At 37.3% G+C, this 26,852-nt stretch overlaps 2 protein-coding genes across 6 annotated transcripts in view; one reads left to right on the forward strand and one right to left on the reverse strand.

Moving 5' to 3' along the window:
* Nucleotides 1-329: 329 nt before the first annotated feature.
* Nucleotides 330-23,268, forward strand: LOC131440585 (uncharacterized). Its single transcript, XM_058611989.1, has 4 exons — nucleotides 330-474; nucleotides 533-700; nucleotides 1,165-1,305; nucleotides 22,696-23,268. Exons 2-4 carry the CDS (start codon nucleotides 546-548, stop codon nucleotides 23,075-23,077), a joined length of 678 nt encoding a protein of 225 aa, XP_058467972.1. The 5' UTR covers nucleotides 330-474; nucleotides 533-545; the 3' UTR covers nucleotides 23,078-23,268.
* Nucleotides 23,269-24,536: 1,268 nt separating this feature from the next.
* Nucleotides 24,537-26,852, reverse strand: part of LOC131440594 (beta-galactosidase-like) — a 33,081-nt gene continuing 30,765 nt past the window's right edge. For all 5 annotated transcript variants that reach the window (XM_058612004.1, XM_058612002.1, XM_058612007.1 and 2 more), the window contains 3 exons: nucleotides 25,824-26,170; nucleotides 25,482-25,760; nucleotides 24,537-25,419 (listed from right to left, as the gene is read on the reverse strand). In XM_058612004.1, the coding sequence (XP_058467987.1) occupies nucleotides 24,871-25,419; nucleotides 25,482-25,760; nucleotides 25,824-26,170 (1,175 nt within the window). In that variant the 3' untranslated portion in view covers nucleotides 24,537-24,870. The remainder of the gene's footprint in view (nucleotides 25,420-25,481; nucleotides 25,761-25,823; nucleotides 26,171-26,852) is intronic.

Raw genomic sequence — 26,852 nt, forward strand, 5'->3', positions numbered from 1 at the left:
TCAATTTGCACTACATCGGTGCAGTGCTACACGGAGGCATGAATAAACCTACACTGAAATGAAAATCTTATTTATATTCATTAGATTTGATTAGAAAAATTCAAGCGCTTGGAGCTTCAAATATTGCAGCTGAACATTGAAACATTGAGAGAAGAGTTTATTGTACATATTTGACAGTTTCCTCTCTGGAGAGAAAGTATAGTCGGATTGATGAGCAGTTTTGATTTTTTGACAATATTTTCGTCAATCCAATAAAGTTTCAACTACACGATCAAAAGTATTGTGGATACTCCTTGTATTGACATTTTTTTGGACTTTTCATACTTGTCTCGTGTAAGGGCCGCTATATGATACCGATACATTTTGGCGCCGGGTACAGATTTTTGGAAAAATGACCTGGGAACGCTGCCTAATTTATTGTTTACGTGTTTTGAAATTTTTCAGTTTAAGATATTTTGAATTGCTTCTGGTTTGGTGAGGCACATATAATTATATATTTTCTGGATTTGTAATTCTTCATAGTTTCCCATAGAACTATCTAAACGATGAATGAAGCTTTTCGTGCAAGAAATGCTGTTGCTGATCAAGAATGCGAGAATGAAGATGATCGTTTGGTGGAAATAACAGATTTCTACGATCCGATAGCAGCGTTGTTGTCCAGTATTGGTGGCGAGGCAGAAAATCTTACCGAGGAACTGAGGTTCATATTAAAAAGTCCAACAAGTGCTTTGAACTTGATCAATTTGGTTCCAAATGGGTCCAGCATTGAGTGATTAATAAGACGTGATGTTTGAACAAAAATCATTCAATAATCTTATGTCGTTTTTAAATTGCATTACACCGGTTTAGCGAAGGCTGCACTGAACCCGTTCGTTTTTACCAATTGCACTACACTAATGCTACACTTTTTCTGCACCGATACCACTGGTGTAGCACTCATCAAAAGTTCTGTGTAGCTCTGTGCAATGATATCGTTTATTGTCGTCAAGGGTTACTATTTATGTTTTCATCGTTTTTATTTGTTTATTCATGCCATGGTGTAGCACTGCACCGGTGTAGTGCAGTTTAAAAATGAAAATTACATTAATTGAACAGTTGTGGAATACTTGTTGAAATTTGAGTTAGTTTTGTTGAATTTCTCTATTAATCTGTTTTTTCTTCTAGGAGTTACGGAATTAAATACGAACATCTCTCTGGACTGTGCGACGAAGATCTAAAAATATTAGGGTTAAAGAATGAGAAAAACAGACAAGAAGTATTGGCGGAAATATCGTGTCTTCCAAATCAAATAGAGCATTACGACATGTAAGTCACTAAACAATATTAGATTTTCTATACACTTGTGGAAAAAATTGAAAATAGATATTTTTAACGTTCCGTGATAACAAAAATGTTATGCAGCAGTGGGTAAAAAACCGCCCATGTGCTGCTACGGATAAAAAAAAACAATACAGCGCGAACGATACACGCTGTGTGCGGTGTTCAATTCTGTACATGCGGTAAAGAAAACGAAAACTAACACCGAAACACGGTGTTAAAAACTCAACTGAGTTCATGTGCAAGAGTTTTAACCCGTGGTGAGGAAACCAGAACCGCGGTGCCAGTACTAGTGTTTGGTTTCAGTTGGACATGGTATAGTGGTTGAGAGAAATCATAGCCATTTTACGGGGAGATCGGTCGAATGAATAAATACATACTTCGCGATGTATTTGAAATTTTTACAGCAATACCGTGGTGGTGGAATAATGCCATCAATAAAAACAAATATTTTTATACATGCTACATATAATCATTATAATGATAATAACATTCCTTCATATTACAGCATGTTTTAAGTAGCTGTTTAAAAAATTTACTCGTTTTTATTCGAATATTATACTGCGCCTGCCTAGCGATCTTGGCAAAACCAAGCGACCATAAAGCAGCGCTGAGTCTGTTAGGCAGTGTTGGGAAAAAAAATCAAAATTTCGAAAATCATGACTGAAAATTTCCACAAGCTATTTTTGGACAAAAAAATCATAGATCAGAAAACTGCAGAAAAGTTTAGTGCTGATTTTTTGACAACGCGATTCTCACTGAAACTGATTTCGCATGGCAAAAAAATCAGTTGTGGAAAGTTCACTAGCGAATATTCTGCTCAATGATATTTAAGAAAAAAAGTCGATCAATAGTGGCGATGTACTTGAATTTTTTTTCGGCTCTACATCATTAATAAAGGCAGCAAGTGATGTGATAATCAATAGTTTTTTTCCATAAATACGTTTATTTCATCTATATATATAAAAATGGATGTAAGTTTGTATGTTTGTAACGCGATAACTTCGGAACTACTGAACGGATTGCCACCAAACTTGGCACAGGTACTTCTAGCATTTCAGAGATGGTTTAGGGAGTATATTTATATGGGAGGGAGCGTAGCAAGTGTCATAAACAAGGGGGGGTCATGGAAAAATTCATATAACTTGACAAGAATCGATACGTTTTGAAGACCGTAGAAACATTTTGCATACCTTAGATATGACTATATGGGGTGTGGATGTAGCAAGTGCCTTTAAATAGGGGGGTGTAATGTTTAAAACGGCATAATTCCGAAACTACTGAACGGATTGCCACCAAACTTGACACAAATACTTCTTGCTCTTCTAAAATAGTCATAAGGATATTTTAATGGGGGAGGGAGCGTAGTAAGTGTTCTTAACAGGGGGAGGTCATGGAAAAATTTGTCTAATTTGACGAGAATCGATACTTTTTTAAGACCATAGAAACATTTTGCATATATTAGATAAGATTATCGGGGGTGGATGTAGCAAGTGCCTTTAAAAAGGGGGGGGGGTGTAATGTTTGTAATGGCATAACTCCGGAATCAATGAACGGATTGCTATCAAACTTGGTACATGTACTTCTTGCTCTTCAGAGATGGTCATAAGCGTATTTTTATGGGAGGAGAGAGCGTAGCAAGTGTCATAACCAAGGAGGGGTCATGAAAAAATCCACATAACTTGATGAAAACCGATATATGTTGAAGATCTTAGAAACATTTTGCATACCGTAGATATAATTTAATGGGAGATGGATGCAGCAAATGCCTTTGAAAAGGGGGGTGTAATGTTTGTAATGGCATAACTTCAAAACTACTTAACGGATAGCTATCAAACCTGATACATGTACATCTTGCTCTTCAGAGATGGTTATATGAATATTTCCATGGGGGGAGGGAGCGTGGGAAGTGTCCTTAACAAAGGTGGTCATTAAAAATATTATCTAATTTGACGAGAATCGGTACTTTTTGAAGACACTTTTTGCACAACTTAGATAAGATTATAAGGATATTCTGTGGGGAGAGGGTGTAGTAAGTGCCTCTTAAAAAGGAGTGTAATGTTTGTAACGGCATAACTCCGGAACTATTGCTCGAATTGCTATAAAATTTGGAACAGTTATTTCTTGCTCTTCAGAAATTGTCATAAAGGTGTTTTTATAGGGGAGGAAGCGTAGCAAGTATTATTAACAGGAGGGGCCATGAAAAAAAATCATAAAATTTGACAAGAATCGATTATTTTTGAAGATCATGCAAACATTTTCCATACCTTAGATATGATAGATATAGGGAGTGGATGTAGCAAGTGCATTTAAAAAGGGGGATGTAACGGCATAGCTCCGAAACTACTGAACGGATTGCTATCACACTTGGCATAGCTGCTTTTTGCTTTTCAGAGATAGTTGTAAGGGTATTTTTATGGGGGAGAGAGCGTAGCAACTATCGTTAAGAGGGGTTATGAAAAAATTTATTCAATTTGACGAGAATCGATACTTTTTGAAGACCATAGATACTTTTTGTGCAACTAAAGGTATTCGTGTGGGGTGGATGAAGTACGTCCCTCTAAAACGGAGATGTAAAGTTTGTAACGGTGAAACTCCGGAACTACTGAACGGATTGCTATCAAATTTGGCACAAAGAAGCTCTTCAGAAATGATCATTAGGACATATTCAGAGGGGAAAGTGTGTAGGAAGTGTCATTAACATGGGGGGAGAGGGTCAATGACGAAATTTGAAGAGAATCGATATTTAGACTAGAAGGAGGGGTTTTTGAAAATAAATTTTAATCTCCCATTTTTTATAAAACAAGAGAGTGGCAAGAATTTCAAGGTCGAATTTTTCTTTAAATAATTTCAAAAGATCTGGTTCCATTTGCCGGGGAATTCAAAGAACTAAGGGAAAATAATCTTTGTCTGCCTACGAACGTGAGTGTATTCAAGTCTTAGCATGTACCAAAGGTGGGAATCGATATTTTTTGAAAAGCACAGATACTTTCTATACTACTCAGGGTAATCATGAAGAAGATCTGTAGTAAGCTCACTGACAAAAAGGAAATAAATAAAAATAGATTATATGGTTATTTAGAGTGTGAGAGAGTGGGGTAAGTCCTGATTTGGAAAGTGAAAGGGAAAATTGATCGGGTTTTACGAAAAATTGGTACTTCTTCACGAGTACAGTATATTTCTTGCAACTAAGTGAGGTTCACAAAAATATTCACAAGAGTGAAGGGGAATAAGTATTCTCAACATTGATCTGAATTGACGAAATCATACAACCAATGTGCATTTTATTATGTAAATTGAAAAAACTGTCGACTCAAGGTAATGGAAATAAGTTTACAATAACATTTGTATTAACTGAATCGTTATTCCATAAATTTTCCTCCCTGATGAACGGCCAAAATGGTTAAAGCCTTGGTAAAATAAATTATATAAAAATGTTATTCTATAGTACGAATGCAGTTATGATGGTAAACAGCCTTTCGTTATAAAATAATCATTATCAGATGAAAATTTTAAGCAAATAATGATGTCATACATATTTTTATAAAGAGGAGAGAGTAGTAAGTGTTCATAGCCATGGAAGCCAAAGGAATTGTAGATCGAATGTGACGAGGAAGTACGGAAGTGCGTTACAAGCACATATACATATGAAACTCGGAGGTTACTAAGAAGGTATTAATAGAGAGAAAGGTGTTTTAAATGTTTCTAACAAAAGGGTTCAAATATACCCAGATTGTCGAGAATACCATGAAAATTATGATTATTGTGAGTTCTGAGATGGGACACTAATCATTCGCAATCTGAACATGAACGGAGTATTGTTCAATCGAGTTGCCGTCTAAGTTATGTTTCACTACAAGAGTATTTCACTAAGCAGGACAACTTCGAGAATTTTTTTCGGCCTTCCCTTCACGAAACATTTCCGAGCAACGCCGGGTAATTCAGCTAGTAGGCAATAAACATTAGGTTTTCTTCGCCGTAGCATTCACTGTACATAGTACTTTAAACCTAATACATTTCGAATATCATATTAGTATGTTGGTATTTATTAGTTCATCTAAACACTGTTTTTATCAAGCGAGTTGCTATTATAATTTACATTAAATACAATACATTTATTTTGTACATGATCTTATAACTATTTCAGGTTTGTTTGTATAAGTTAATCACTTTTATTCAATATCATATAATTGGCTATTGGTTGAACTCATGGAAGAGAAAACAGTCTAAATTTAAATTGGAACTCCAATGTACTTAATGAAATGATAAAAAAGTTTCATGTAATATAGCGAACTGGGACATTGGATAGTCTACCTTGAGTACGCAAGGAATTTATAAGTTGAGATCTGACATCACGATACTCCACGCATGTCCAAACGACATGATCTATATCGCGATAACCTTCGCCACAAGTCTCGGAAAGTCCAATTCGATGGAGATGTGCATCTAACGTGTAGTGATTGGGCATGAGTCTGGACATCACCCGAATGAAGTCCCTACTCACATCCAGTCCCCTGAACCATGCCTTGGTCGATATTTTAGGAATAAACGAGTACATCCACCGACCCAGATCATTTCTATTCCAAGAAGCTTGGCAAGTGTTCTTTGGCGAGACGCGCTATAAAATTCGTTGAAAGGAAACGGTCTCTCATAAATTTCACCCTCAATAGCACCACGTTTGGCTGAACTATCGGCTCTTTCATTGCCTGGAATGGAGCAATGAACCGGGACCCAAACTATTGTGATTTGATAATTATTATTCAATATGACGTTCGGGCACTGTTTTATTTTGCCCAAGAAAAACGGTTCATTTTTGCCAATACCGTTTGAGCGAATGGCTTCAATTGTACTCAGACTATCAGTGAAAAGAAAAAAATGGTTTGGAGATAATGTGACGATTACACTCAAACTATGATGAACTGCTGCTAACTCTGCTGTATAAACAGATGCAGGTTCTTGAAGCCTAAATGAAGCCGAAACATTATTGTTGAATATACCAAACCCAGTAGCCTATTCGATTCGTGATCCGTCCGTGTAAAATATTTTCTCAGAGTAAACATGCCTGAACTCATAGATCAGAAAAGAAGAATCAGGTTGTTGTTAATTATTACACATTGTTGGCCGACCTGTTTCTGCTAATTGGTAAATCTGAGGAATACAATTCACTAAAGCTAAAGTTTTGTTTCAGGAGAGCTGACTAAAAAACAATGTTCGGTACCCCGACCATCGGCGCAGCGTCCGCTTTCGGGCCAACCACGACGGCCCCGTCAAATCCTATGAAAGATTTTGAAGTTACTTCCCTACCGGAGGATACCGTGTCAGTGATGGAGTTTAGTCCAGCTACTCTACAGTAGAATTTTTTGATTGCCGGTAGCTGGGATTGCAGTGTGCGATGCTGGGAGGTTGAACAAAGCGGCAAAACGGTGGGAAAATCAATTAAAACTATGAACGGTCCCGTTCTTGATGTTTGCTGGGCAGACGATGGCACTAAAGTTTTTATCGCGTCCGCCGACAAATAAGTTAAATGTTGGGATCTGGCATCGGATCAGTTAGCGCAGGTGGCACAACATGTTGCTCCGATCAAAACTTGTCACTGGGTCAAAGGAACCAACTATACATGCCTGATGATCGGTTCGTGGGATAAGACGCTAAAATTCTGTTGGCTCTGATGGGACATTCAGCTTTTGGGATAAGGACGTCAGAACCAAGCTCAAGTCTTCGGAAACGATGGATCAATCGATTACCAAGTGCTGTTTTAATTCAAATGGCCAAATTTTTGCCTACACCGTGGAATATGATTGGTCTAAAGGACATGAGTACAACAACCCTCAGAAGAAAACGCACATCTTTTTGCGTTCATATGAGGAAGGAACTTAAACTCAAAACCTCTTGGGTCATTCTTCTCATCATATGAATCTGGAGCTGCGCGGGATCATGCTTTCTTGAAAAGACGACCAGCTCTGTTTTCTCCGCAGAAAATTCGATACCCAGATGAACAGCCCAAACGGACAAGTTATCTAAGGTATCTTGCAATGTTTTTTTCAGATCAATAGCTTTGGGTCCAGTAACTGAAAACCACGCCATCATCTGCCAATTGTCTTAGTGTACATGGGGTTACTAGACAGATGTCAATGTCATTCACGTAAAATTTATAGAGGAGCGGACTGAGGCATGAGCGTTGCGGAAGACCCATGTAGCTAATTCTGAATGTCACTAAATCGCCATGTGAAAAATTATTTATAATTGCTGGAAATCCATGTTGATGGAGCTTGTCTGAAAGAACATCAATGGAAACTGAATCAAATGCTCCTTTAATGTCTAAAAATACAGATACCATTTGTTGTTTTTGAACGTAGGCAATTTGGATGTCAGACGAAAGTAATGCAAGGTAATCATTCGTCCCTTTACATCGCAATGGGTCTATATAAGTGATAAGACAACATCTCTATGCAAAATGGTTTGAGTCGACAAAAACGTTAACTTAATTATCTAGCTGCGTATTTGGTTTTAGGCGTACTGGTAATGGTGTGAGACATCATCTTTGAAATGAATTGGATTCTAATTAAAAGAACGGCTAAGGAATATTCTATTAAAAGAATAAGTAAAACTTTTCGAAATTTAATGAGCACGTTAGCATGCTTCTTTAGTTTGTTCAATTGCATACAAGAATGCATCATGAAATTATATTCAATCATTACACCATTGCACCAAAGCTACACTAACGACCGATTCCAATTTTTGAACATTTCCTACAAAGCTCCTTTTAATAAACCAAAAATAGTCGTTTTAGCAAATGTTTTGCTAAGAAAATGGTCAAAAAAGCACTCTATATTTTGTTGTCTCATTCACACAATTTAAAAGGCCACGCTACACACTTCGTAACTTTATATTACTTGATTTAAGCTTTCCAAAAAGTATATGTATGTGCCTTTTGATCTGCGACCCTGCTTCCTATTGGTAGTTAAAGTTAGTGCGTATAAAAGTATAAATGTTAAATAACTTTTTAAGGAAAAGGCAAAACCGTGCAGTCTTCAACAAAAATGTATAATTTTACGTTTTTAGTAATTGTCTCGAACATAGTAGACACTGAAAATAATTGTGAAAAAAGTAATGTACAAAAAATTGATTTTAAGTGATTTCAAACGAAATTGCTTCATATATCCGAAATTTTCTGCGTCAGACCTATAGCTTCTTCGACAAAGTTTTTTCTCGTTAGAAGTTCTAAAACTTTGTAGAAGACATCGTTTTTCTATCTCTTAAGGGAAAACAGTTGTTGAAATGAACTTTTATCGTAGTAGGCTTTGCACATTTTTTATTGTGATCAAATCACGAGGTATATTTTTGTGAATGAGTTCTCCAAAGGAACTATGTATATCGAATCAACGGTTTAGCAGCTAGAGAATTAAGTTCACGTTTTTGTCGATTCAAACCACTGTGCTATGGGTCTATATAAGTTGTGGTTGAAAGCTGATTTTCCCGGCTTTTGAATGGCGATAACTTTCACTTACCTCCAGTCAGGTTGGGCAATATTTTGCTCAAGAAACTTGTTGAACAGTTCGAACAAACTTCTTTTTGCAAGGTCGAGCAGATTATTCGCCAAGTTGAATTTAATTCTGTCCAACCCAGGAGCGTTATTGTTACGAGACATGAGTGCTATGTATTTTGTTTCGCGTAACTAGCATCAGAGCACTCCAAGGGTTTGGAAAGCTTCTGTTAGACGATGGACCAAGAAATTGTTTGGTTTGTGCTTGTTCTGCGGCCTCCAGAATCGAACAAACGCGGAAGTCATATTCTTCAAGTGGACGGGGCTAAATCAGTCGGCACGTTTGTGTATAATGTTTGTCATTATACACAAACGTGCCGATTGCTTCTGCGATAGACTGCCTAAGGAATAGATGGAAGGAGCTAGAAAATCATACAATCATCGATCGAGAGAGCTTCTTTGAGATGGTCAAGCTGGTGTTAGAGTCGACTTTTCTCGTACCTAGGGGAGTTGTATATGCACAAACCTTCGGCGTTCCAATGGGATCACCACTTTCGCCGGTTATTGCTAATGTGGTAATGGAACGTCTAGAACAGGAATGCATAACAACCTTGGAGGAGAAACATGTAACAATTAAAGTTTATAGTCGTTATGTGGATGATTGCTTTTGTGTGGGACATAAGGAACACATTCAGCAAGTTGTAGAGTGTTTCAACAATTTTCACAGCAAACTTGAATTCACTATTGAAAAAGAAGAAAATGGAAAGTTGAAATTTCTGGACATGATGTTGACCCGGAGAGACGATCACATCGAACGAATCTGGTCACCTAAACAAACCGATGGAAGATGCCTGGATTTCTGCTCGGAAAGTCCATATGCGCATAAATGCAACACCGCGATTGCACTCATAGATAGAGCAATTAAGCTGTCTGATTGTAAGAACCGTCAATCAGCAATACGAACGGCCAAAATCATCTTGCAGATTAATCATTACCCTAATTGGTTTGTTTGCAAGATCCTAAAGGAACGTGTTCATAAGCATTACAACAGTCTGCAGGAAAAAAAAGTAACAATTCCTGATTAACCGTATGTTGCAGTTCTGTACATTCCTGGGCTTAGTGAAAAATTAGGAAGGATTTTTAAAAAGTACAGCACAAAACTTGTATTTAGACCAAGAGATAAAATTAAAAATCAAGTCTTCACTAAGCTAAAGGACCCGATCCCACCAGGAAAACAGACGAACGTGGTATACACGATCCCGTGTGGAGCTGATGACGGCAAGGTTTACATTGGACAAACAGGTAGAGAGCTAGAGACGAGAGTGACGGAACACAAGAACGATACGAAGAAAAAAGACGCAAGAACTGGACTGTCTCAACACACACAACAAGAGGGACACCTTTTTGACTTTGTCAACACTCGGATACTCGGAAACAACTACCTGGAAGCTATACAATCCTGCGGGACCCGCTTGCTATTAAAGTAAAGCTTAGCAATAATTCCACAAATATTTTGATGGAGAACGTAGTAATAAATAAGGATAACTTTGAAGTATTCAAAATTATACCAATTCGAAGTAATGGAAGCGTGATTGAAGTAGATAATCCAATAATCGCTATAAACCATTTGGTAGAAATCTTTTATATCAATGAAAACTTGATTCAATTTAACGAGAGCCATTATCTGGTAAATCAACCTTTAAGGTTACAAAAAATGTTTGTCGAAAAAGCTAAATGAAACTTTTGTTCAACTAATACCAATGAACAATCAAAATACGGTTGTTTATATAACTAACGACCCAAGGGACATAATTGTTCATTGTGATAACGTGATTATAAACCCACCGTACAAGGTTGCTATGGTGGAATTAAGTTCCGATTGTAAAATTTTGGCAAAAAATCAGGTCTTGTATGCACAAATGACAGGCAAAAACCCATATCAATTGGTCTCTATTAAGATGTGCAAAAATAAAGGTAAAGCAGCAAGTAAAATTAGCATATTTGTCTGTTTCTTTTTGATGTTTGAAATGTATTAATAGAATAAGAAAAGTGTACATATAGATGTAAGATGAAAACAATAAAGCAGTCTGGTTTTAGTTAAGAAACTACTCGCGTGTCTTTTTTACGATAAAAAAGAAATCCCTTCATTCGGAAGGAAGTCGTTTTCCACAAGGGAAAACGAGAGTTCCTACTCCGTGTAGGAAAAATTTTCATTTAAAAAATTTACGCTTAGAGAAAAGTGTTTTTAATGGAATTCAGACATGTTTTCAGTAGAATTCAGAACTCTATAACAGTTTTTATACTCCTTTAATGTAAACACTATAATAGATTTATTTTCAATAAAATGATAGATCTATTTGCGACCATATACACAAACACATAACCATGCTTCAAACAGTTTGAAAGTTTACACCAGTCGAACTAAACACTTTGCTGGGTTGAGATATTATTATTATTATTATTAAAATTTTTACACAGTTAAAGTCACAGTAAATTATAATACGGAATGCTTCGACAAATTTTCAAGGACACATTTTGCATCGTGCGGTACACTGTCATGAATTCAGGGGTGCAAACTGCCTCCCCTTGTTTATTACTGTAGTCTGTTAACCCACATTTACATTTTTTATTATTCGTACTGTACCACGCTGCTGCATCCAAACTAAAATTCTATTACAGTAGGCATGCGAAGCAGTATCGCGTTAAAAACTACCGCCGAAATCACCGCCGCTTGATGTAGGTAGAAATTCTATCTTTCTAAATTTTACTGTCTCCTTGTTCGCGCTACTGTAGCACAAAAAATGTAGCTCGCTACGGTATAAAAATGTACTTTGCGCTGTAGAAAAAAAGTACATTAGTGCGATAGAAAAATGTACTTTACCGCGGTAGTTAACAGTGGTATCGAAGAACAGTAAGCGCAGCACATTGCCTGTATTCTTCGCTATTTCAACGATGATTTTCGCTTTATCATAATGTTTATAAAGTAGTATTGCTAATATAATTTATTTAAACCCGGTTTTAAGCTTTTGATCGTTGCCAGGAGGTATTAATGGTTGGTTTTGCCAAAGGGTATTAATGAATTATTTTCCTCGAACAAAAAATGTTTTGAAGTAAAATTATTAAGTTGCAGAATTATTTATGTATTTCAAATAAATAAATTATGTAAACGCTGTGAGAATCAACTTTTGAATAGAGGGTACGGTCTCGGTCGTAGGGCCGAGAGTCTTATACCGTTTGAATCAGTTCACTTAGTTCGCACAGTGACTGTGTGATTAGTTCAATAAATTATTCATGTTTTCTGGACTTGTTAATTGATGGACAAGTAAACTCAATTCGACTTTACTGGTTCCGGAAAGTAGTGGGCGAAAGATATTTTTGAAATAGTTTGATCGATTCTCACTAACTTCGTATAAAATTTAAAGACTAGTTCCGAAATGACATATTTATACGTGTAAAATAATTCAAACCGTGATATGAACAAAACAATAAAATCAATTAGTATTTCGATCGAAATGAATGAAAAACTCACTCAGAATGGAAATACTCGAAACTGTCTGCCTGTTAGAAGATTTTGTTTTTTAAACACAGTACAAAGAAACAAATTAGAATAGTAACTTAAACTGCCATAGTTAGATTCATTATACTCTATTTGTACTACCGTCAATCATATGTATTAAAAGAAGTTTTGTACTGTGTTATAATATGCAGATCATCCAAATTTATTTCCATTGGTATGATCACTGTCTTGCTATCCTCGTCAGCTGATTGTTCATTTATATTATTTTTCCAAAGGTGTCGCATTAGAAAGAGAAAAGTTGGTGCTTCGCATATCGCGTTCTCTCTGACAGCAACCTAAGGACCACCTGAAAAGTGTTGACTTATGACCACTACCGTTTTTTACACTTTTCAATCTGTTACGCACTAAACACAGAATTGAGTCAAAATCGGTTATATCAATCGAAAGCTTCCCAAGAAACAAATGCACCTAGTGTTATAAAATATCTGTATATTTACATGCCTAGGGCCACTTCAGTAAACACGAAGAAAATTAAATCTCTGATACACAAATAATTTCAACTGCACTGACTCTGTCAAACGGAAACCTTTATGATAATTGTTAGTTTAGGTTAGGTAGAGCTAACACCCACGCTATATCTGAGAAACGCTAGAATGGCGACTTAGCCCACAGTGGGAAGTTTGGGCCACTCTCCTCTAATAAGAATAAGACTTTCGAACAGCTCAACAATAAGATCAGTGAAAAGTATCATTTACCGATCGATCGGTAGAGCTGAGCTGAGACTTATTTCTTCATAATTTTATACTGAATTATTTTTCGCTCCATACTGAAGTTTGAGGACATTAACATAAAAATTGTAAATACACGAGATTGGTAAGCTATAGAGCATTACTGCTATTTTGGTCGGTTTGGATTAAAACCTGGTAAAATATCATGTTTGGTCCCACAAAATCGATTTATTCAAGTGTGCTCGACAAAACATTAGACTTACTGCTCAAAATATGGAAAATATTCAGATTTCGAAGACTATATCTTTCTGAAATCATTATTAGCTTTTCAATTTCAGTAAATTATGCAATTATCCGAAATTTAATTTGTGCTGATGATGATCGCTAGAAAGCATCCTACGTATATTAGTAAAACAAAAGTTTACCATTTGTATTTTTGTCGTGAATACGACTTACTTTACTATGGGGCGCCTTTTCAAAATTTACCCTCTGAGAGAGTGATAAGTTTTTGATCGTGAATATCTCCTGTTATATCTAACGAATCAACATAATTCTTGCTACATGCCATCGGAAATATGATCACAATTTTATGATAAAACTTTCAGTTGTGTGACATATTCTCAAATAGTTCAAAATTAAACTTTTCTGAAATGTTTGGTATAAACGAGTATCAAAGAAGATAATTCATAAGGCGCGTTTGCCTTTCTCGTATTTTGAAAGCTCATAGCTCAGTGATCTGTAGAAGGATTTATATAATCTAACTACCAATAGAATCGAAAATCTTCAACTTGAACGTGTATTACAACAATATTGAAGTTTTTCAATAGTACACTATTGAAAAACCTGTTTGATTTAACCCATGACAGCACCAGCCAATCAGAACGCGAGATGTCTGTATCTATACAAGAGCATCCATATAAAAGTTGAATGGTTCATTTTTCCTACCATTTGCTGAGCAACTCTTCCCGAAACAAGACACACGACAGCAACATCGAGGACCTGTCGTCTCATTGTTTCCCGATATGAATGCACGAGACACCGTCAGCACAATGACACCGAAAAAGGCAGCCAAAAAGTCCAGCAAGGCCCATTGCCGAAACAAGACACACACGAGAACCATCTCAGATCTCAATATTTCCTATCAAAAGATTCATCAAGATGGGAGTTAAAATAATTTGCACCGTCACTAACACATTCAATTACGAACGGCAATGCGAAAGTGAAAGTGATGATTTTGAACACATCTTTATACTAGTATACAAATATGCCGTGCGAAACAGAGTTGCCACAGATCAATATGTATTTTTGTCGCGATTACTTTAGTATGCGGCCGAAAACAAAAATTGTTAGAACAAATGTTTCCACTTGATTTGCGCATTCTACTTTCCAGGCGTATCAGAACTGGCTAAACTTAAAGCAATTCTAAATATTTCTTTATCACAGTGATGTGGTCATCCTGAAAAGGACGGGGTTTTCAACGGATGGCCAGTTGCAGATGGCGAGGGATGATTTTCGTTTTCGTTGTCATGGGCAGCGTTACCGGCCAATTCCAACACTTCGGCAACCAAGTACTCCATCACTGCCCCAGATAGACCGATGCACCAGCACTGACACGCTCGACGTAGTTCCCCTTCCGAGGCAAACGATGGATTCTGCCGCCAACTAGGCACTTCAGACCAGCACGGTTTAAGCGGGACTGCCCTTAACTGTTCCTCCTGTGTGCGTGTTTCTGCGTAAAAATTCCACAATACGCAGTTAACAGCTCGACGACTAATTCAGTACTGGCTGCCGCTCTGCTAACTCTCTCTTTTATATCGTTCACTGTTTCCCGTTCTGCGTATAGGAAAGGAATTCTAACAAAGGGGACGTCCGTCCACCGCTACTACTAGCACGTATAAAAGGAAATGTGATGTGAGAAATAGCGTCATTTAGGTTAAAGCAGCTACTTTGTACGTACGAGACACTGTCAGAACGATGGCTCCGAAAACAGGTAGAAAAGCAGATTTGTACCATTACTAACACTTTCAATTACGAACGGCAATGCGAAAGCGAATGTTGAACACATCTTTATACTAGTATGGGGTCGTGTGAAAATATGCCTTGCGAAACAGGGTTGCCATATATACAGATTAATCTGTATTATCATTATTATTATTATTATTATTATTATTATTATCATTATTATTATTATTATTATTATTAGAATCACTCTTGCATACCGAAGATCGTAGATACATTTCAGACCAGGCCATTGCAATTGTCTCGTACTGAAATTTCGAGAAGAATCAGATATCTTCGAACTTCATAGCTTCAATAAAAATAAACTACAAATTTGTTGTACCTAGCTTCCTATATTAGCAAATTAAAAAGGAATTGTTTCAAGTTTGGAATATATAGATGTAGAATAGTAGCTGTTTAATGTAACTAATCTGTACTTTAATGTAGGTGTATCGCTTCAAATTCTATTAGTGAAAAAGAGGAAAGTTTGCACAATTCATACAATCAATCAACTAACTGATATTCGGAAAAGTGATGGGAGCGTGTCAGTTTTTTCGTATTCACGACATCCAGTTATGTCTCTGATATTACTCACCCGCCTTTTTATCCTCATGTTTACCGGCATCAATTAAAATTCAACGCAGCTTCTATAAATTTTACGATGAATTATTCTTTTGCTTGGGATTAACCAAAAAAAAATTTTTCTGACTAAAAATGATTTCCACTTCGAGTCACTAAAATTCTAAACGTAGCGAAAATTAAACTCGACATTTGATTTTTCTAGTTGGGAAAGAGTGGTACAAGCAATACTGATCGTTCAATAAAAATACATCTTCAAAGATAGTAACATCGACAAAAGGTTCGTAGAGGAATTCAACTTTCTTTTTGTCCTCATTTGATTAGCTTCTATTGGGTTGTAAACACAGCCTAAATATATTGTATGCATGGCTAGATTACAAGAAAAGGCACCTGTGTGTCCGTTCAAGAAACTTAAAAAAGTTCTTTAAAGATTCCCTTAGAAATGCATACGTTTGAAATAAAGATATAACTAGAAATAAAAATGCAGGGAAAAAAATGAAATTGCCCGCTTCAGAAAACTTGATTTTTTCTGAGTAGGGTAACGGTACCTTCATTCATTTCAGCTTCGTATCTCAATAAGCTGAAATATGGTGCATTCTGAGTGCATTCGTAATGATAATAACACCAGTATTATGCGCAATTATGCCGTAATCTGATTTTTCAGAGCCGAAACAAAGATATGTCATCCGATTTTCTCATAATTTGCATCGTTCAAAAAGATTAAAGAATAATATCAACGAATTCCTAGTTCAATAAAATATAATCAGTTGTTCAAATAGATGAATGTTCGTCTTTACGCAAAAATAATACTTATGCATGTGAAAGATTAATTCAATCAACCTTTCACTACACACCTACTGAGCAAAGACCGTAAAGTACAGCGGTAGAATACGTTTTCGTCCGCAGCTGTAAAGTACTTTTTCATCCGCAGTAGAAGTACATTTTTGTCCGCAGTAGAATACTTTTTTTTGTTGGCGGTAGGAAGCTACAGTACATTTTTGAAATCTACGGGAGTTTCAAGCAGCAGTACAAGGCCGTACCAACAAGAAAAGGTAGAATGAAGTAGAGCAAAATGTGTTTCTACCTGTACCGTTCTGATCGTCGCTGGTACTCTCTCTGCGGTAAATGTAGCATCAAGCAGTTATAGCAGGCTGTAGAATTTTGAATGTGTAGAATGTACAAGGATAAATGTATTCTACCGCTACCGTTTGCATCCCTGGTCATGATACACTGCCAGAGTGACAATGTACTTTAACGATTTTTCTATAAAACTAGCAACGCTGAAGGGTAAGAACAAGTTCACCATAGTTACTGTTTATTATAGTGAAAAATAAATAAACAAACAGTTTTTATCTGATAATCAAGATTACCAGGGAAATGTAAGTTGAACAATATATTAATAGAACTAGCGGATTGTATATTCGATTGTATTGATATTTGTAGATGCGTGTGTGTTTGTGTTCATTTTCCATCTTTTGTGCTAGTGTCAGCGATATTTAGACTGATTGTTGCAGTTTAATACAGCAACGATAAACATAAACAAACAAGTTTGTTTTGCACCGTAGAAACTAGCATAAAGCGTTTCCAGAAACGATATCCTTCCACATTTTCAAACTATAGCAATAAAAGGGAGATATTGGCTAGGCTTACTTGTTCATGCTGTGAACAAAACATTGGCGGTTCGTTTGTATGGGAATTAGAGCATTATGATAAGAAACGGAAATAAACTACCAGAGTATGTTTTATGAAGACTGAGGAAGAACAATTCTCACCAAACGCAAATTTCTAATGCTGCCGATGTGACTGCTGCGCTTCTTTTGCGTTTCAACTGCTGCTGTTACAAAACGAGTCCCTTATTTTTCAAGATTGATTTATTATGTAAAAATGAACAAGGTGTTCGGATACGCGTGAAAGAGCTGAAAGAAAAAAATTTCGTTCGAGACGTCAGGTTAGACGTTACACTTCATGTGTACAAAAAAAGTGTCTTGCAAATAGCATTAGCTTTACGTCTGCTCAGCGGATTATGTTGATCCGGGGGTTTGCGTCAGCATAATCTGCTGACGCACTGATGAGTCGAAGACGAAACGTAAACTTAAGAAAAAAATGTTGTAAAGAAATTACGTCCTTTCTCGCACGTTGCTTATTTATTCTAATTTTAATAACAGTGTTGGCAACAACAAAAAAAAGAAAATATGAATGTATTTTATGTGAAGGTGAGAACATCAACCAGAGGTTGATCGTAACATTCTCCTCCCGTTAACACGTGTTGTCAAATCAATCTTCCGTGATATTGTTATCCTCGATAGGCAGAATGGAAATTTTGTTTACCGAGCGATGTATATCTCCGCTTGCTGTTTTAACCTTAACTACGCGAACCAAATTTTCCGCACCAGGGAACATCCTCGTTATGCGCCCGAACCGCCAAGGCTGTGGCGCCATATTGTCTTCCTTGAGAACTGCAAGCATTCCAGGACGAATGACAACCTTGTTTTTATACCACTTGCTCATTGGCTGCAACTCGTTTAAATATTCAGATGACCACATAGCCCAAAAATCTTGCTTTAATTTCTGTAGATGCTGCCAGCGAGACAAGGAAGACTCTCTTACATCTTGAAGATTGGGCTCCGGAACAGCTGTTAGGTCATGGCCCATTTCGTGAAGCTCGCGCAACGCTGATTGTGCGCCATTAAAATTAGTTGCTTTGTCCGACACCATCCTTTCTGGATAGCCGCGTCGTTCGATGAACCTTTGCAAAGTAGCTAAGAAAGCTTCCGTTGTTAATCTGGAGACTAATTGGAGATGTAGAGCTTTAGTACTCATACATATGAATAGCACCACATAAGCCTTCACCTTCGATGTACGGCGAATTCCTTGACCAATGAAGAAAGTTCCTGCCTAATCTATGCCTGTTCTTGAGAATGGAAACGAAGGGATTACTCGGTTTACTTTACACACCGCTTTACAACTTGACGAATAACGCACTTTGCACGAACTGGCCAATAAAGTTGACGAATTATTGCCAGCAAACCTTTCTGTCCAACGTGTAGATGTTCTGAATGTAGCGTTGAAATTAGTATTTTAGTCACGTGATGGTTATATGGTAATAACAACTGGTGCATTCTTTCATACGGAAGTTTGGCATGTTTCAGACGACCACCAACTCTCAGCATCCCATCGTGGTCGATGAATGGAACCAAATTCAGCAATTTGCTTTTCTGCGTTTGTCCTCTTTTAAACATTTCCAACTCTGCTGCAAAACCCTCGCACTGGACCTGCGTAATGATTTTGTATGTTGCATTTCGTAACTCTGCGACTGTCAGATATCCTGTGACTCGCTTACTCCTTTCCTTCATTCGGCTGTTGTTCACGAAACGATGGATGTATGCTATCATCTGTTGTAGTTTCCTAAATTCACTGTATCTCGTCAACAACTCGTATACTTCTGTGTGCGCAGTAACGTGTGCACATGTTAAGTCAACCAATTCTAATTCCTGCTCGTTAAGATTGGGTTGCTCGAAATGATGATACTTGTAGTTAGCATTCTGCAGCATTGCTGGTCCGCGCCACCAAACAATTGACTGTTTCAGCTCTAATGGTGTGACTCGTCTGCGGGGTTGTCTCTTGTGTTAACGTATCGCCATTCATAATGTTTTGTTAGCTGTTAAATCTCACGCACTTTATTTCTTACAAATACTTCCAGATTAGCTGGAGATTTTTGTAGCCAACAAAGCACGATTTGAGAGTCACACCGAAGAAAGACGCCGTTGAGTTCCAGGTCTATTGCATCAGTTAGAGTTGTGACCAATTTAGAAAGCTGCTCTTGGGATTGTAAAAGGTTTAGTATTACGTTTCCCAGACAGCTTCCGTAACGGCGCCACACGAGTTTTACTGCTAAGAAGATACATCTCAGCCTTGCCATCGGGCATGATGCTCCGAAGATACACGCATGCACAATATTCCTTCTTGCTAGCTCCTAAAAACCACGAATTTCGTACAATAAGCCGCCGACGAATAGTTTGACCACAACGGTCACTGGTTCCAAAAGGCCGAGGGGGTCGAAGATTTTTACTGTATTCGAAAGCACTGTACGTTTAGTGTTGTATTCTAGTACTTCAATTATTGGCTGCATGTTGAACAGGAACATATCATCCGTCGGATTCCAAAGCAACCCAAGTGATACCGATAAAACCGTGATCATTAATTTTCGCCTGCAATTCGGTACCAGACGAACAGGACGGAATTCTCCTCGGGAATCATTTACTTTCACTATAGCGGTAGATAAAATCGCCTCCCTTTTGTAGATTGTTTGCGATTTCACCACGGCACTAGTACAAGTGACACTCGTTGATTGACCAGTTTCAACTGGTGCTTCCTTCGTCGATGCGGCTGCGTTTCCGTCTGCTACAGCTTTCTCTGCACCGTGTCTTTATAGTTCGGCAGTTGCTTTGGCTGAACATTGCCTTCCCATAAGCTTAGTGTAGCTTTGTCAAGTTTAGAGGTAATAAGTGAAATCACTAACTGTTCCGACATCAAACTCCAATGATTCTACATGCCAACTGCATTCTTCAACTAGCTGTTTTAGTTCCGATGAGCTATCTTTGTGCATTCTCCTTAGATTCAGCATGCCACCAGCGTGAATGTCGATAATCGTTCCTTTGTTTTCGAACCGTTTTTCCAAGATGTTCCACGCTGGTTGAAAATTGTTCTCGTTCAGTATTTGTTCGCTCATAAGATTTTCCGTTTTCCCTTTTAAAGTTTGCGTCAAGCAGTGCAATTCGGTTGCATCGGATAGATGGGGATATTTTCGCATCAGATCTTGAAACAACTGCTTGTACCGGAACCACTTTTCATACGTTCCATCAAATGTAGGGAACGTGCGGTAATCCAAGCGACTGATCGTTTGCTGATTTTCGCCTCCCTCCGCCATGGCAGCTTTTGGGACAAGTTGAATCAGTTTCATTCGTAACGCATCCTTCGAGGCACAAATCATTACTCGAAGCTCCTCGTAAAGTAACTCAAATTCTATGAACGCACTCTCTTGTTCTACTCGTTGATCCGGAAACTCCGCATAAATCTCGTTCTGAATCGAGTTGCACTCGTCATAGCAAGAGTCAACCCGTCGCAGGTACGTTTCCAAATGATAAACGGCGATGTCCTCTGCTGCTTCGATCATATTTCTCATTCGCTGTAGCTTTGACACCACGGCTTGTCTCGAACGCATTCAGCTTCTGGTCACATATTTGCTGTATTTCCGTACTCCTACCAAGAGGATACGGATTGTGGTTATGTCAGTGTCCGGATGCGAATCACTCGCGATGTGCGAACACGAACAATCTTTCTCACGCGGATGAAAGTGGTTTCCTCGAAATGTCCACTTTATCACTCGGGACCTGTCCTTCCACGAAATACGGCTCGAATTTAGGACCAAAATGTTCGGAATGGAATTTAAGCAATTTTTAATTTTCAAAATATTTTTATCAAAAAGCTTCGACATGTTTTCATAGAAATGTGTATGATGCAAGAATGTCGCATTCCATTTTATGGTTAAATTGAAAAATGTTGTTTTTGTCGTGAATACGACTTACTTTACTATGGGGTGCCTTTTCAAAACTTACCCTCTGAGAGAGTGATAAGTTTTTGATCATGAATATCTCTTGTTTTATCTAACGAATCAACATATTTTTTTCTACTTGCCATCGGAAATATGATCACAATTTTATGATAAAATTTTCAGTTGTGTGACATAATCTCAAATAGTTCAAAATTAAACTTTTCTGAAATGTTTGGTATAAACGAGTATCAAAGAGGATAATTCATAAGGCGCATTTGTCTTTCTCGTATTTTGAAAGCTCATAGCTTAGTGATCTGTGGAAGGATTTATATAATCTAACTACCAATAGAATCGAAATTTTTCAACTTAAACGTGTATAGGAAAAGCATTGAAGTATTTCAATAGTACACTATTGAAAAACCTGTCTCATTTGACCCATGTCAACACCAGCCAATCAAAACGCGTTCTAAGGAAGAGAACAAAATATCTGCTGCTGTACAACAAATCGTCCGAGAAAAATGTTTCGAAAAGTGGTGAATATCGCAGTGAGTTCCTCAATTTGGTCCTTCTGAATGCTAGAAACGATTCCCTACAGCATATTGATAGTTTCTTTCAATAAATTATGCAAATCCGAAATGAAATAATCGACATCAAAATTCTGTATGCGGCTATTTTTATAGCCGTTAGGACCGCCCATTAGTGAAAAAGCTACAAACGAAATCACGTAAAGGAAAGCTCCTAACAAAAATTGAATCAGTTTGGATTCTATCGCCACTTCGAGCAGATGTATTTTGTGTCGTTTGTAAAGCTAGTTTCGCTTCCGACAAAAGCGATTACGTCACAGCTGCCAGTCATTTGCATGGATGAAAAAGCAACGGTGGAGAGCATTACAAAAAAAATCAGCCGTTCTAAAAGTTTTCTGAAGAACTATTAGGATTTGTTGTTCGCAAATCGAAAGGAAATATCCTTAGTTTAGTGCAAATCTAGAACAGTTTGGTTAGATTTGTGCACTTTTCGCTGTGTGAAATTCACAGTAATCTAGATCAAGTGAAGCCTAAATGTGGAAAAGGGGAATGCTTGCATAATTCATACAATTGATCAACTAATTGATATTCGGAAGTGTTAAGGAACATGTCAGTTGTTTTCGTATTCACGACATCCAGTTATGTCTCTGACATTACCCACCCGCCTTTTTTGTATCTTTATTAGATTTTAGGAATGCCATATATATATATATATATATATATATATATATATATATATATATATATATATATATATATATATATATATATATATATATATATATATATATATATATATATATATATATATATATATATATATATATATATATATATATATGTATATATATATATATATATATATATATATATATATATATATATATATATATATATATATATATATATATATATATATATATATATATATATATATATATATATATATATATAAATTCTCTTTAATTGTTCGAACTTAAGCTAGATTTTTCTTTTAGTGCTACGAGAGTGCTGGACGATCATGGGTATACTAAGGAGGTATTGCAGAACATCTCGACTCATTTGGACAGTTTAACGGCATTGCTGTCCCTTACTCACCTAAGAATTTCCACGAGCCACGTAAACGACGTACAAATAAGCGAAAATAAATATGCATCGGAAGTGGGGCTCCGCATTTGCCATAAAGTTAATACCAGAACAGTTGAACTGGAAAATTTAATTGCAGATATAAAATTGAAAAAATTTTGCAAACTAAAACCTAAAACATTAAAATGTATGTCAATATCTAAAATGTACGCTATGGACAAGGTATTGTTACCTACCTTATTGATAGGAACTGCATTAGTAGGTCTGAAATTTTTCAAGTTGTTCGTTAAATAAATGTTTATTGGAATATTGGAATAACTACTTAATCATGGGTGTGCGGCCATTTCGACGAAGGTCTTGTGTTGACGCTCTTAATGATTACACAGTAAAACGCATTCGAGCACCCCTTGCCGTTTTGCAATGAATAAGAAGAACTGGAATTGCGCAGCTATAAATGAGAACACAAATAAACAAGTTAGAGAGTACGCCTCGCTCGTCTTTTATTTCTCGTCTCGCGGAACTTTCCCACATTGGTGACCCCAAAATTTGAAAGCGAGATTAATATCTCGCTTTCAAATTTCGACACAAGCACGTTTGGAACGCCTTCTTGGAGCCTGCGAATTAGGTGATATGCGACCGACACATCTCTTAGCAAAAATGCAGGAACTGGCTGCCGGATTGAACGTCACGGACGATCTGCTGAAAATGTTTTTCTTGTAACGAATGCCTTCGCACGTAAAAGCAATTCTCGCCGTCAGCGATTGAACGATGGGGAAGCTCGCTGAAATGGCTGACAAAATGTTAGAAAACACCGGTTCGTCACATATCGTTGCAACTAGTCCTTCCATCGATCTCGAGCGAGCATATCATCAAATTCCGGTGGAGGAGGAAGACGTACCCAAAACCGCCGTCATAACACCCTTCGGATTGTACGAATTCACTCGTATGCAGTTCGAGCTCTGCAATGCGAGCCAGACGTTTCAGCGATTCATGCATAAGGTGTTCGGTGACATGAATTTCGTGATAGTGTTCGTAGATGACATCTGTATAGCATCACGTTAATTGGAGGAACACTACATGCATGTACGAGCGGTATTTGAAAGATATGGAGAAATGTAAGTAAGCTGAAACCAACACCTCCAAACCACCACGCTAAACCAATCATCTTTATGAGCCCTGAACTTTCAACGTGGTCCCGGGTTGGCGTTTCAATGCATAGGACGCTGGTCTTACAAGCCAATTGTCATATGTTCGAGCCCCGACCTGGAAGGATTCTTAGTGTCAGTAGGATCCATAGTACTAGCCATGCAATGATTCTGTACACTAAGAATCGGCTGCGAAGTTTGTTGAAACAGAAAGGCCAAATTCCACCAAAGGATTGTAATGCCAAGAATTTGCTTTTTACTTTCAACGTGTACCCACGTTGTCGTCAGGATCGACCCTTGGTTCAACCGTATGAGGGACCCTTCAAGGTGATTGTACGACATATACATATGGATGTTTTCATCAACTCCAAAGTTCAACGAATCTCGATCGACCGAATCAAACCAGCGTTCATCTGCGACGAAGAAATTCCAAAACCAGCTCCGAAGACCGAAGTTACACAATCAGGACACAGTCAGGTGTAACTGGGGGGGATTCTGTGGTGACGCTCTTAATGATTACACAGTAAAACGCATTCGAGCACCTCTTGCCGTTTTGCAATGAATAAGAAGAAGGACTGGAATTGCGCAGTTATAAATGAGAACACGAATAAACAAGTTAGACAGTACGTCGCGCTCGTCTTTTATTTCTCGTCTCGCGGAACTTTCCCACAGTCTTAATATATAAAGGTAATTCACAAAATAAACTAACTTATTGATTAAACAAAAATTGTTCGATTTTCTATTTTAATTCACGTAAGCAAAAGTTTATGTACTATTAAACAACATATTAATACACATGTAATCCACCCGTTTGTCAGGTCTACTCAAAGCTAGCGGCTATCTCTTAGTTATGTTATACCACTTAGTCAAGCCAAACTACATTATCTCAACCGACCTAATGCCAAATGGGCTGTATTCTAACCCTAGCACATAAATTCTGTATCATGGTCCATCCAATTTGGGCTTGTTCGAAAATTTGATGACGGAATCATTCTGTATATCCTTTTGATATTCAATGATAACTATTGTGTTATTTCCTTGAATTAGTATGTGTCTTGGAAGGTATAACGTTACTTGAGGTCCTACTAGAGGCCAATATCTACCCAAATTAAAACCATTTATGAATATCAACCCTTTACCCCATCCAGTGGGGTCGATGTAAGTATCATAAATTTTGTTTGTTTTCAAGAAGAACGTTCCATAGAAGATTTTCGCAGATGCATGTCTGCTTGAATCTGCATCATGCTCACTATACCGATCGAGATAGTTTCGCAATAACGAGTAATCCTCCAACGGAAAGCCAGTAATTGTCCAATTCAGCACTTCATTTCCATCTATAGTAACTGCTCCAAGTATTCCTTTGAAATCATTTGCGATATTGTAATTAATGCGTCCTTGATTCTCCACTAGTAATTGTAGACGTTTTCCTATTCCAAGGCTGATAGGCAATGAGTAAATTCCGTTTTCTCTAGATAGCACTCCTAAGAATTTCTACATGTAAATATAAATATTATATTAGAACTTTTTTGTAGTAATCGAATTATAATCCTTACATTATCAACGTGCACGTATGCACGATCTCGAAGATTATTAACTGTTAAAGTTAAAGGATCGCGATGGATTCCGTTATGAATATTTGATTCGTAAAGTATCAGACCAGAGTTTTGGTTCAAAGCTTCAAATCCTAACGTGCGTTCACTGTACTGAATATATTGTCCTAATGATTTCCGGGCTAAGCGTGATAGTAAAGAACCATGATATTTCATTTGGACAGGTGGTATTGTCATTTTGGGTAGTTTTTCAGGTATAGGAAGTTGCGGATTCTCTGTAAACTATTAGAGAGATATGTGAAGTTGATAAATTTTAAAAGATATTTTTTTTGCCAGACATATTACCTCTAGCAACACATTTCTAATAGCGTTATATTTGGGCGTCGGGTCACCAGATTCATCGAGAGGAGCATCATAGTCATAGGATGTGATATCGGTATTAAATTTACCCGGTCCTCCATCGTTTGCTCCTGCAGTGAAACCAAAATTGGTTCCACCAAAAAACATATAAAAGTTTACGCTGGCCCCCTTTGCCAACATAACACGGAGGGTCTCCACTACAGGATCGATTGCAACACGTGCTGTTGGTTCCATCCAGTGGGTCAGCCAACCGGGGTAGAACTCTGCGTTGACAAGTGGTCCTTGAGGCTGTAATCTTCGAAGTGTTTGCCAGTATCTGTCCGAGTTGTTCGCTGTTTGAGAGTGCAAATTTATTGAATGGTTACACGGCTGTTGACATTTTGGCAGAATTTTTACACAGCTATAATAGAGCTACTCATGTAATACAGAAAAAGCAATGAATATTAAATTCCTATACATCAGTCGATTGCTAAACGATGAAACGATTCTATAACATTCCCCGGAAACTATTTCGTCTGAAATTTTGTTGCAGAATGAACCGTTTCCCAGAAAAGCATTCTCCAGAAAAGAGAAATCCGAAGTCTTTTTCCAGAAATTTATTGCCTAGAAAAAGTCTAGAAAGTAAAAAATAAACATGAAATTTTTCCCAGAATGTACCAAAAACCCAGAAAATCATACACTCGAAGGTTACGTCCCGTTTCGACAACGGTAATTAGATATACGATCATTTGACATAACTCCTATTGAAACTATAAACCTTTTTATTTAAACAAAAAATGCATCAACATGAAAATATGTAACTAATACTTATATTATTTATTATTTAAAATTAATGCTAGTCCCTGAATATAATCGAAAAGAGCGACGTCAGTTCTATTTTCCATAGCTGTTTTTAAGAAATTTTCTTCATGAGCTGTTTAGTTCTACGGTTGATTGGCAGATCCCCTGTAAATACCGCAAAAACTCTGCCGTCGTAGACTGCTCTTCCTGTTGAAAACCTGTGCTGAATGGATC

This window comes from Malaya genurostris, chromosome 1, assembly GCF_030247185.1.
Source record: "Malaya genurostris strain Urasoe2022 chromosome 1, Malgen_1.1, whole genome shotgun sequence".
Classification (NCBI taxonomy): domain Eukaryota; kingdom Metazoa; phylum Arthropoda; class Insecta; order Diptera; family Culicidae; genus Malaya; species Malaya genurostris.

What these genes read in the sequence shown, in the direction of transcription:
- LOC131440585 (XM_058611989.1), top strand. Translation starts at nt 546, where the DNA reads ATGAATGAAGCTTTTCGTGCAAGAAATGCTGTTGCTGATCAAGAATGC. An exon ending in AATCTTACCGAGGAACTGAG is followed by an intron (nt 701 to 1,164) that starts GTTCATATTAAA and finishes TTTTTCTTCTAG; the next exon opens with GAGTTACGGAATTAAATACG. An exon ending in CAAATAGAGCATTACGACAT is followed by an intron (nt 1,306 to 22,695) that starts GTAAGTCACTAA and finishes TTTTTCTTTTAG; the next exon opens with TGCTACGAGAGTGCTGGACG.